This window comes from Balaenoptera borealis, assembly GCF_965194805.1.
Source record: "Balaenoptera borealis genome assembly, chromosome: 6".
In the NCBI taxonomy this organism is placed as follows: Eukaryota; Metazoa; Chordata; class Mammalia; order Artiodactyla; family Balaenopteridae; genus Balaenoptera; species Balaenoptera borealis.
In genome coordinates this window covers 4,720,872-4,733,383 of record NC_138863.1, presented here as the reverse complement: position 1 = coordinate 4,733,383, position 12,512 = coordinate 4,720,872, and the positions used below count along the sequence as shown (strand labels likewise).

Below are 12,512 nucleotides of genomic sequence, written 5' to 3'. Positions count from 1 at the left end.
TTCTTCTCTCTGATAAAGTAAAAACAGACATAATAAATTGAGAGTTTCACGTCCAGTGAATGATCACATTTGTGCACTGGTTTTAAAATTTTGTAAGTAGCTTCTGTGAATCAAAAATTGGCAGGTCTACTATGGACTTCCAACCCTATTGCTGGACATCAGTGAGAGAGGGAGGTGGCATGCTGATTTTCACTAGTAATAAACTAACGTACAGCCATACATAATGTTGGGGGTAGAGGACAGAGAATCAGGAATACCTTTATCGTGTGTGCACACACACGGAATCAACCCCATTTAAGATGACACTTTCATATGTATTCCTAAGAGTCTTTACTTCATTCCTAATATATCACAGTAATTATGGGAAGAGAAAAGTAAACAAGTAAAAAGCTTCCCACCTCCCACTTTCCTTTTCCAGAACTCCAATTATGCAAAATAGAGAACTTTATAAGTAAGACAGAGAAAGAAGTATCATATTATACTGCTTATATGTGGAATCAAAAAAAAATGGTACGAATGAGCTTATTTACAAAACAGAAATAGAGTCACAGATGTAGAAAACAAACTATGGTTATCAGGGGGGTAAGGGAGGAGGGATGAATTGGGAGATTGAGATTGACGTATACACACTACTATATATAAAATAGATAACTAATAAGGACCTACTGTATAGCACAGGGAACTCTACTCAGTACTCTGTAATGACCTGTATGGGAAAAGAATCAAAAAAGAGTGGATATATGTGTATGTATAACTGATTCACTTTGCTGTACAGCAGAAACTAACGACATTTTAAATCAACTAGACTCCAATAAAAATTTTTTTAAAAAGTTGGAGAAGCACTGGCCTAAAAAAAAAAGAAGAGAGAGAGAGAACTTTAAATTCTCCAGAGCATAAGGATGATGCCAAAAGGAGAGCCTGCTTTTGAATTGCAGGGGCGCTATGACCTTTTAACACGGAATGCTCTGGGCCTCCAGTCAAGGTGTTATTTGCGGAGCTTGATATGGCACTGGAGGAACATTGCTCTAGTACTTTTGCGAAGTCTACTTTTTAAGTGTTGACCTTTGCGTTCTTTTGCCTTTTCCGGTCCGGTGGCAGACACGGGGCTCGGTGACTCCGTGTGCTCCAGCCCAAGCATCTCCAGCACCACCAGCCCCAAGCTCGACCCGCCCCCCTCCCCTCACGCCAACAGAAAGAAGCATCGGAGGAAGAAAAGCACCAGCAACTTCAAAGCCGATGGCCTCTCAGGCACTGCTGACGGTAAGGCCTCCCGGGACTTCAGGGCCAGAGTCTGCGTTTCTGAAAATTAATTTTTATTTTTTCTCATTTGTGGATTCATTTATCCTCAGAACCACAAATGCACAATAACGCAGGTCAGTGCGTGTGCTTTTTGTTAACAAGGTGGTGCTAGGGGACCCTCTCTTCACTCACTGATTCTCAAGACTGTTCAACCGCAGCAGCTGTCTTACCTCCTGGCAGTTGTTGCCTGGTCGATGGTACCACTGGTATCCCCCTCATAACATCTGGTCAAGTTGTTTGTTCTTCCCCGACCCCGGCAACCTGGGGTCAAGGTGTCTGCTCCAACCGAGCTGTCCCATGTTGTCTTCCTCCAAAAAAGATCGGCGCCTCCGAATTTAGGAATCTTCCCTGACACCGGTAGACTTAACTCTAGTGCGACAGCCACACCGATTCTGACTTTCAGCGACGTGTGATGATAAACGCCCCTTCTATTAGTGTCCGTCACTCTTTTTGTTTTGTGAGCTGCATTAGTATTCCCGCTGGCACAGTTTGTCTTGCTTCTCCTTTGACTTGTTGAAGTCAGGTTTTATTCTCAGCGATGGCCCGATGTGATCTTTCAGAAGCGGCTCCTTCTGATGGACTTATGTTTTTTTATTCCATGGATGCAAGTGGAGATACACACGCATGCACACGTACACACACATTATGGGAGGTGAAATTAATGTAGTTTCAATAAACAAGTTAAACAGATACTTCAAAGGAACATTAAAATTCCAAAACATGGTTGTATAACATGAATAATTATAGGTGAGACCAATAGTAGTAAAAGAATCTGGTTTCAACAAGGATTCCATATACGCTGGAAATACCCTCATAACTGATATCCTTTCTCTCTATTTCTGCCACAGTTTTTCTGAATACTCTTTTGTTCAAACTGTAAGTTTCAGTGTTAAAGAAAGTGCCTGTTCCCTCCTAATATCCAAAGATGGGCCTGTAAACCCACGTGTATGTTAGCAGGGAAGGAACGGAGTTTGCAGTACGTGCTCTGTGTCATTTACCGTAAGCCTGTGAGTTAATTGGTGGTATTTTCATTTATAATGAGGAGACTGGGGTTGCGAGTGTCCGGGGGCTTGCTGGGGCTCTCCCGGTGGCAGGGAGGAGTCCGAAAGCCCTTCTTCACCACATTTCTTACCATTTTGCTTCCCATAGCTTCCTGCTAACAAGTTTAGCCAATAAAAACCAATTCTGTCCTGTTATGATAAATGAGGATGATTCTGCTATATCAGCAGTGGTGAGAAATAATGATGATGGATCAAAGCACCCACCCAGACACCACTGACCTTCCCCTTTGGAAAGGAAATCGGCCACAGATGCTGAGCATTGATGAGACACCTTCCAACAACTTCGGCAAAAAGCCCCCAGCCATGCACAGGTGGCCACACCCCACCAACAAAAGGACTGAGGTAAAGCCAGGAAGATGCATGGCCTCTCAGCAGGGTGGGGAACCTGTGCCCCACAGAGCCAGGGGAAGAGTAAGATTTGCTGTAGGTAAAGGCCTCGTGCCCATTTCACGGATAAATATCTTACCGTGTTTGTCACGTGTTTCCAACCAATGACTTTTTTCAGGAGTGTCTGCCACTTGGTAGAAACTGGTGATCAAGTCCACCAATCACTACATTACACACATTTTACACATTCTGATCATCCCACCCACCTACTGACATAGTGAAAGCTGTGTGAATAAGATACATTAGTAGTGGTTGCGTGTTTAATCGGGCTGCGGGTTCAAATCAGCGTCCCGGTCATCCAGTGAGTTTGCAGAAAATTTGCCAAGTGACTGTAAGCTTGTTGGACGCCTGAGATGTTTCCATCTTCCACCACCTGAGTTACTGAGGTTGTACTGTGTGCTCCAAGCAATAGCCTATGACGAGGCTGAGTCAGATCCTCAACCCCAAACCAACCACAGACCCTTTCATTAAAGGGCTTCACTGCTGAGGCAGTGATGCAGACAGAAAGACAGACTCCCGGCCACCAAAGAAGCACCCAAATTAGAAACCACAAAAGCATCTGAGGCATGAACGATGAGTGATGGTTGTGTGTGTTCAAAAGTTCAACGCTAATGATTAGAGAGGAAGCTGGGCCTCACTTTGCAGTTAAGAGGACTGTCTCTGTGATGCCACAGTGTGACGTCTTTCCAACAGAAAATAAGACAAGTTCTCTGTAAAAAGAAAACGTATCATTTTTCCCGAGGAAAAGTTACCTACCAACCTATAAATGAGATTTTTCGGAGACAGGCTGTATTGCAATTGTATCCAAGGCACACTATTTTTTTTTCTTCACATTTTCGCATCTCTGAAGTCAGAATGCATCGTTCAATTGAGATCATTTTCGATTCAATGATATACAATATTTTTTAGTACTCTTAGCAACTCTTAATCAAAGTGTATTGTGGGAACCATCAAAACTAAGCCTTCTGTTCTTGAAATGAAAGCTAGTTGTATATTTTTAGAGGGTTGTTTAATTTTAATTGTAAAAAAATATTTCTCTTTCCTACAAAGCACTATGACTTGTTATTACCAGTGTATTCTCTTTTGCTTGACCTCGTGCTGGAAAGTCGCAATTGCAGATGCAAAAAGTTCTCTAGACGATGTCCATAAAGTAGGTGAATTGTGTAGTTTTTGACATACCCCATTGGAACAGATGACTAGACTCAAATCTCTTTAGAGTATAAGAAAAATAAAATTCAGCTATTTCAGTCAGGGTGCCGGGAAAAACATGGCACCCTCAACTGGGTCGTTGATGGGAATTTTCCACAGGGATCATCTACAGAGGTGTGGGCAGGGTGTGGGAAGAGCTGTAGGGATGGTGCAGACTCCCAGCGGGGTGATGGGGAAAGGAGGGGCCGGTTATGAGGACCCAGAGAGGGTAGTGTGTGGGGGAGGTCTCCATCAGGAGCTGTGTCCTTCAACAGAGGGACATGTACCACCCCAGTGACCCAGAGGGTGAGGGAGCGCAGGGGAAGCGCCTAACCTCACTCTCCTCCCTGCCTCTGGTCTCATGCCGCCACCTCCTTGACCAGACCCAACCAGAAGCCAAAGGCCTGCCTCTGAGGGCGTTGGAGGGCAGGTGGAAGTGAGCCAGCGGAAGCCGTGTGCTGCCCACACCTTTCACGGTGCCTCTTACAAGCCCCTGGGCACGTCTGTCCACTGATCTTTCATCAGCGCAGTAGACCAGAAGCCTCTGTCCACCGTGGCCCCCGAGGGCCTGGCCTGAGCCCCGCCGAGGGAGGGGTCGGAGCTCCCCAGATGCACTTCTGAGCCGTCCCCCAGCCAAGCCCGAAAGAGCCCCCACGCCCTTCCCAGGCTCTTAGCTGAGCGCAGAGGTTCTAGCGCTGGATATTCCTTACCTTTGTGGCGTCTTTGTTCAGAAAGTAAAGGCTAAAGTGTATCATCAGTATTTATGCTGCCTGAAAAGCCAGAAACTCTCTGTCCACCTGGGGACCCTTGGTGCTCCTGATGGTAATAAGCATCTTCCTTCCATGAATTTCTTGCTGCCCTGGCCCTCATCAGACGCGATTTTAGTAGTTCTTTTCTGCAGAAGAACAGTAGTTCTACACAGAATGGTAGAAAATGCTGTCACCTTGGGACTTCCCTGGTGGCACAGGGGTTAAGAATCCGCCTGCCAATGCAGGAGACACGGGTTCGATCCCTGGTCCGGGAAGATCCCACATGTGGCGGAGCAACTAAGCCCATGCGCCACAACTACTGAGCCTGCGCTCTAGAGTCTGCAAGCCACAACTCCTGAGCCCGTGAGCCACAACTACTGAAGCCCACGCACCTAGAGCCGGTGCTCTGCAACAAGAGAAGCCACCGCGATGAGAAGCCCATGCACCACAACAAAGAGTAGCCTCCGCAACTAGAGAAAGCCCACGTGCAGCAACGAAGACCCAACGCAGCCAAAATTAAATAAATAAGATAAATTTTTAAAAAAAGAAAATGCTGTCACCTAAATTAAGAACAATCATTTTCTTATAATTTAAAATGAATGGACAAAAGACCTGTATGCAGAAAACTATGACACTGATGAAAGAAATTAAAGATGATACCAACAGATGGAGAGATATACCATGTTCTTGGATTGGAAGAATCAATATTGTGAAAATGACTATACTACCCAAAGCAATCTCCAGATTCAGTGCAATCCCTATCAAATTACCAATGGCATTTTTTACAGAACTAGAACAAAAAATCTTAAAATTTGTATGGAGACACAAAAGACCCCAAATAGCCAAAGCAGTCTTGAGGGAAAAAAACGGAGCTGGAGAAATCAGACTCCCTGACTTCAGACTGTACTACAGAGCTACAGTAATCAAGACAATATGGTACTGGCACAAAAACAGAAACAGATCAATGGAACAAGATAGAAACCCCAGAGATAAACCCATGCACCTGTGGTCAACTAATCTATGACAAAGGAGGCAAGGATAGACAATGGAGAAAAGACAGTCTCTTGAATAAGTGATGCTGGGAAAACTGGACAGCTACATGTAAAAGAATGAAATTTGAACACTCCCTAACACCATACACAGAAATAAACTCAAAATGCATTAGAGACCTAAATGTAAGACTGGACACTATAAAACTCTTAGAGGAAAACATAGGAAGAACACTCTTTGACATAAATCCCAGCAAGATCTTTTTTGATCCACCTCCTAGAGTAATGGAAATAAAAACAAAAATAAACAAATGGGACCTAATGAAACTTAAAAGCTTTTACACAGCAAAGGAAACCATAAACAAGACAAAAAGACAACTCTCAGAATGGGAGAGACTGTTTGCAAACGAATCAGTGGTCAAAGGATTAATCTCCAAAATATATAAACAGCTCATGCAGCTCAATATTAAAAAAACAAACAACCCAATCCAAAAATGGGCAGAAGACCTAAATAGACATTTCTCCAAAGAAGACATACAGATGGCCAAGAAGCACATGAAAAGCTGCTCAACATCACTAATTATTAGAGAAATACAAACCAAAACTACAATGAGGTATCACCTCACACCAGTTAGAATGGGCATCATCAGAAAATCTACAAACAACGAATGCTGGAGAGGGTGTGGAGAAAAGGGAACCCTCTTGCACTGTTGGTGGGAATGTAAATTGATACAGCCACTATGGAGAACAGTATGGAGGTTCCTTAAGAAACTAAAAATAGAATTACCATATGATCCAGCAATCCCACTACAGGGCATATACCCAGAGAAAACCATAATTCAAAAAGACACATGATGCACCCCAATGTTCACTGTAGCTCTATTTACAATAGTCAGGTCATGGAAGCAGCCTAAATGCCCATCGACAGGCGAATGGATAAAGAAGATGTAGTACATAAATACAATGGAATATTACTCAGCCATAAAAAGGAACACAACTGGGTCATTTGTAGAGACGTGGATGGATCTAGAGACTGTCATACAGAGTGAAGTAAGTCAGAAAGAGAAAAACAAATATTGTATATTAACGCATGTATGTGGAACCTAGAAAAATGGTACAGATGAACCGGTTTGCAGGGCAGAAATTGAGACACAGATGTAGAGAACAAACGTATGGACACCAAGGGGGGAAAGCCACGGGGGGGTGTGGTGGTGGTGTGATGAATTGGGCGATTTGGATTGACATGTATACACTGATGTGTATAAAATTGATGACTAATAAGAACCTGCTGTATAAAAATAATTAAATTAAAAAATTAAAATAAAAAAATTTTTTTAATTAAAAAATAAAAATAAAATGAATGGAATGAGTCTAGTGAATTATAGGAGTAGAAACTATGACTGAAGAATTCCTTTATGAGTATTTTGAGTTCCAACATAGTCACTGGGCTCATATATAATTATTACTATCATTTAAAGAGTCAGTATTGTAAAGTATTCCAGCCCCCTCCTTAGGTAAGTGTGGAAGAATTGAGAGGTACAAGCTAGTGTGGGTGACGTATGTCATTTAAAGCAGAAGTTTCTCAGACGGGTGTGTGCCTAGGTGTTCCCAGGACTGAGACCTGAGGTGTGTCTTTGGGCAGGTGAAGGGCTGCCATGCTAACCGCCGGAGGACCCTATGTACTTCTCCAGCACATTCTGCATCACCGGGCATCTGGCCCCCTATCTACCTACCTGGAGGCTCCCCCAGGTTTAGATCTGTTCTTTCCATACATGCAGTCTCTAAAAATATGTGAGAGTTTTTCAAATTCTGTGGCCCTGTTTGATATGATATGCACCTTTGTGATGTTTTTATTTGGGAAAACGACTGTTCATTAAGAACGTCAGAAATAGGGCACTTCACCGTTGAGTTTAACTTTGAGGGTAAGCTTCTTAGAAACCAGCATCCTCCAGCCTTACCATTAAAAATGTGAAGGCGGTATTAATGTTTTTTAACAAAACTTCTGTATCCCGAATACTACTTGTATTCTTATTTAATAGACCATTGGGAACAACGGATATTAAGATATCAGTGACAGTCTTGATTTTAAATTGGATTTGATTTGCTCAGAATTATTAGTTATATTTAAGAAAATGGGCATGTTCAGATCTGGGTGCTGATCTCTGTGATGATTGTAGATCAACAGAAGTCATTCCACGTGTCAGTAAGGAAGATGGTGACACAGCAGAAGAGGCATGGGGGCATCCTAACTGTGTTCAAACCATGGAAAGAGAGTCCCAAATTGTCCTGGGTGGCCCTGATGGGTTTCATTGGGACCAATGGGTGGAAGTTTCAAGGAGGTGGATTTTGGTTCAGATACTAAAAGGAAAACTTTGTAAGAGCTGGGGCTGTCCTGAGAGGCAAGGTTCCTGGTCCCCTGTAGCAAGTCCAGCACTGGTTGGGCCACTGTAGCGGAATCCAGGTTCTAGAAGGATGCTGGCCCCAGGGCCCCTGGGTTCATGGCCAGAGCCAAGTTGAAGGGTGTGTGCCTGGAAAGCTCTTGGGTAGTGGGGATTTTGCAGATCTTTAATGATTTGCCGTCTTTTGGCATTGCCTTTGAATCACCCTCCTTTCTGGGTATCTTCTTATCCAGGGTTCAGGAGTGAGATTATTGTGGCTGAAATGTACCAGTGGTCTTTGCGGTCCCAGTTCTGTGGTTCCCCAATCTGGTGGTTCTCGTTAGTTTTATAACATTCATGCAAGTTTGCATCAAGTGTTAATTTTCCTGTTTCCCCAGTGAAAAGGCGGAAGTAGAGAGAGGTTAAGTGGCTTTCTTGTCCAGGGTCAGGTTGCTGGTAGGTGACAGAACTGTCTCTTGATTCTCTGCCTCAAACTCTTTCCACCAGGCAAAAAGCAAGTCTTTGAGGTGTGTGGAGCGGCTTTTGAATCTAGGAGTGGGGCAGGCAGAGTGGCTTCCTTGATATTTCTCAGATTCCACGTAAAGACACTGACTTTTATACGGATCATCACATCTAGAAGTTGGGTAGCAAAGATCTTTCTTTAAAAATGCAGGGCCAGGGCTTCCCTGGTGGCGCAGTGGTTGAGAATCTGCCTGCCAATGCAGGGGACACGGGTTCGAGCCCTGGTCTGGGAGGATCCCACATGCCGCGGAGCAACTGGGCCCGTGAGCCACAACTACTGAGCCTGCGCGTCTGGAGCCTGTGCTCCGCAACAAGAGAGGCCGCGATAGTGAGAGGCCCACGCACCGCGATGAAGAGTGGCCCCCGCTTGCCGCAACTAGAGAAAGCCCTCGCACAGAAACGAAGACCCAGCACAGCCATAAATTAATTAATTAATTAATTAATTAATTAATTAAAAATAAAATAAAATTTTAAAAAATGCAGGGCCAGTCTGGATTTACCCTGTCTGATTATACAAGAGGGTATGCAGAAATCCTGTTGTTGTTGTTGGGTTTTGTTTGTTTGTTTTTTGTGAGGTTTTGTTTTGTTTTGTTTTGTTTTTTTGGTTCCCTTGGGTTCATGGTGCTTTTTACTAAAGGTCTCAGAAGGAACTTTATTTTATCCTTCTCATCTCCACCCCCTGGTTGTTCATTCTGGGTCTTTATAGACTCATTGTATGGTTGATCCTGGATAGATATTGAAATACTATCCTGTAGAGAAAAAGTCACAACTGGCCTCTGTCCATTACAGTAGAAAAATTGCCCATCACAGCTGTACCCACTAAGCCATCAGAGGTGAGGTCTCCAACATGTTTACAAATTTCATTAACTCCAAGTTGCAGAGGTCAGACAGGACTTAGTTTTCCTTCGTTCTTTCAGAGAAGAACCTGACATTGTGAATCATTTTATTCTTTTTTTTTTTTTCATTTTATTCTTTCATCAAATATTAAGCAACAAGCACAGAGGAAGCACTGTGTGTTTGACTCCATGGGAGACAAGAAATAAAACTCAGTTTCTCTCTCACCCCAAGGCATTCATAGCCTTAATATGGGAATAAGACTTGCACCAGAGGCTGTAGCTAGGATTTCAAGCAGAATACTTAAGAGAGGCATGGGTGGTCCAGAAGAAAGACAACACAGCATTGAGTTGTAAAAGTTAGGGGAAGCTAACATGTTGTAGAACTTAATTGTAGATTCTGCAGATTTAATACATAATGGTTATCTTATTTAATAAAATGCCACAAAAAACATCACTCTCTCATTAAATGTCTTCTATTTACAACAACCTGAAACACCAGTGGTATTGATTGAATTAGTCACAAAACAAAGTTTTGTTTTCACTTAGATGCTAAGAAAACAGATGTTGCTGTAATTGATCAGTTACCTTTTATCTTCTGAAAAAATTTTTATTAGTGATATTTTGGAAGACAAGGGAGAGGAAATGAAGAATTATTACTCAGGAGCATTGTACAATATTTTCCCTGCATACTCATTTTTTTAAATTTATTTATTTATTTTTGGCTGTGTTGGGTCTTCGTTGCTGCACGTGGGCTTTCTCTAATTGCGGCGAGCGGGGGCTACTCTTCCTTGTGGTTCACGAGCTTCTCATTGTGGTGGCTTCTCTTGTTGCAGAGCACGGGCTCTAGGCGCACGGGCTTCAGTAGTTGCAGCATGCGGGCTCAGTAGTTGTGGCTCGTGGGCTCTGGAGCACAGGCTCAGTAGTTGTGGCTCACGGGCTTAGTTGCTCCACGGCGTGTGGGATCTTCCCAGACCAGGGCTCGAACCCGTGTCCCCTGCATTGGCAGGTGGATTCTCAACCACGGCGCCACCAGGGAAGCCCCCTGCGTACTCATTTTTACAAGAAAGCAGTCCACAGGTGTGTCAAAGCTCGGGTTCATCTGTGGCCACTGGGTCATGTTGAGGGCTGGGCAGTTTGGGGGCGTCAGTGGTAATTTGGGGATTTTGCACAGCATGATTGGGAGGGCCGTTTTGTTATTTAAGTGTCTTATCACCGGGATGTTCTCAGCTTTCCTCTCTCCTTGGGCACAGTTAACACGCTGGTTACTCCATGTTCGATGCGATGGTGCTCACATGACTGGCAAGAAACCCATGATGGCCAAGGAGCTACCACCATGGCTGGCTTCTTGTCCACAGGGGCTTTCTCGTGTGATTCGTGTGATTCTGTATTGTTTGGAGGTGTCTAGAGGGGAAAGCTAGGGGAGATTATGAAAGCTGTCAGGTGTGACTCTTGTGGGTCACTCTTGGATCTCCTATTTGTGAACATTTCAGCAGCACTCCTTATCTACCCCTTGTTACAATTTTGGCAGCTACCTTCAGTGAAAGGAAAGAAAATCAGAAGTCTCCATCATCCAGTCCATCAAAATTCCGTAATCAAGAGTAATTTCTTCTAACAGTAAGGACTTCTTAATTGAACTTCCTTGTTAGTAAACTCGTTGGTACGTGCCTCTAAATCAATAAGCTGAGCAGTTAATTAGAGCAAATGGGAAAAACCAAGAACTGGAACATCTTCCTGGATGATATTCCTAAAATGCAGCAACTTTGATGAGGGAGCCAGGTTGGCTGGGTTTCTTCGCCCTTGAGGCGGAAGTGATAGGAGACACTGGATATTCTGATGGACTTACCTACTCCCCACAAACCAGATCATTTTTCCAAAGAGAGTTCTCAGGTTGTAACTCCAGCTTCCACAAGAATGAACTTGCTGAAATTGAGTAGATCTGGGTTTACTCTAGACATTGACATCCTAGACGGGGCACAGTTGACTCAAAAGCCATCCTGCAGGGTACAGTCCTTCTGACACAAACACACACAAGCTGTCAGTGGTCACAGATCCTTTGTGGAACTCTCTGGGTTGGAAATAAACAAAGATGAGTTGATCACAGCAGGAGAAGCCAGAACAGAGGATTCCCATCATGATGAGCTGACAACAAGAGAAGGATTTTTTGGTCCTTTTTTTTTTTTTTTTTTTTTTTTTTTAAGTACACGCAAACTAAAGAGTTAGATTCAGTTCCATGAAAGTGCATTAATCACCTACTGCAGGCCAAGAGCTATGCCTGGGACTGGATGGAAAAGTGACTGAGGTGGCCCCTGCCTTCAGCATGCCCACTGTCTGGTGGATAAAGCAGATCTCTAAATAAGCCGTGGCCACCCGAGCAGCCTGTGCAGGGAGCCCAAGGGACCTCGACCCAGCACCCTGGGTGTTGGAGGCTCCAGAATGAAATATCTGCTATTCCAAAAAAGGGAAAAAATATGAAAAGTGAACACATGATAAATCTTGGTGTAAGGTGGCTTGGAGCTCCAGGGCCCTGCGGACACTCCTGATGCAACAAGACATACTCAGCCTCCTGCTGTACGTAAGAGTGGACTCGCCTTTGAAAGATGCAAACTGCTCTCAAGCTTGCTGTCTACAAGTACAGATCTGCGGCCGACCCCAGTTCCTTTTGTTGGCCCTAAACTTAGAGCTGCTTTTTCTGCATGAACCACCCACAGCCTCCATTGTCCATCAGGAGGACTCAGGACAGCCATTTCCCCCCAGGCATCCTGGGGTTGGAATTCTGCCCGGGTGGGGAGACCCCGAGTCAACCGACTTTTAGAGGATTCCAAGATAATCTCTCAAAGTCATTTTCTTGATGTTCTCAAAATGGTGGAGCTGTCAGAGTCTTTGGATGTCACTTCATTCAGCTATGAAACTGAGACCCAGGGTGTGATGCGATCTGCTCAGACCAAGGTCCAGGAGGGGCCTCAGTGCACAGAGAGCTCTTTCTCTGTCTTATAAGGCCACTAACCACATCCTATGGGCCCCACCCTCACGACTTCATCCAACCCTGATTATCTCCCAAAGTCCTCATCTCCAGGTGTCATCACATGGGGGTTAGGGCTTCAAC

At 44.1% G+C, this 12,512-nt stretch overlaps 1 protein-coding gene across 14 annotated transcripts in view; it reads left to right on the top strand.

The window, feature by feature from the left end:
* Positions 1–12,512, top strand: part of AGAP1 (ArfGAP with GTPase domain, ankyrin repeat and PH domain 1) — a 551,343-nt gene that overhangs the window by 417,840 nt on the left and 120,991 nt on the right. For 9 of the 14 annotated variants that reach the window (XM_082395530.1, XM_082395527.1, XM_082395538.1 and 6 more), the window contains one exon: positions 1,099–1,260. The exons of 4 other annotated variants lie outside the window; for them this stretch is intronic. In XM_082395530.1, the coding sequence (XP_082251656.1) occupies positions 1,099–1,260 (162 nt within the window). Of the gene's footprint in view, positions 1–1,098; positions 1,261–2,448; positions 5,522–12,512 lie in introns of those variants that run through there. One more of the 14 variants, XM_082395529.1, reaches the window with a different exon arrangement.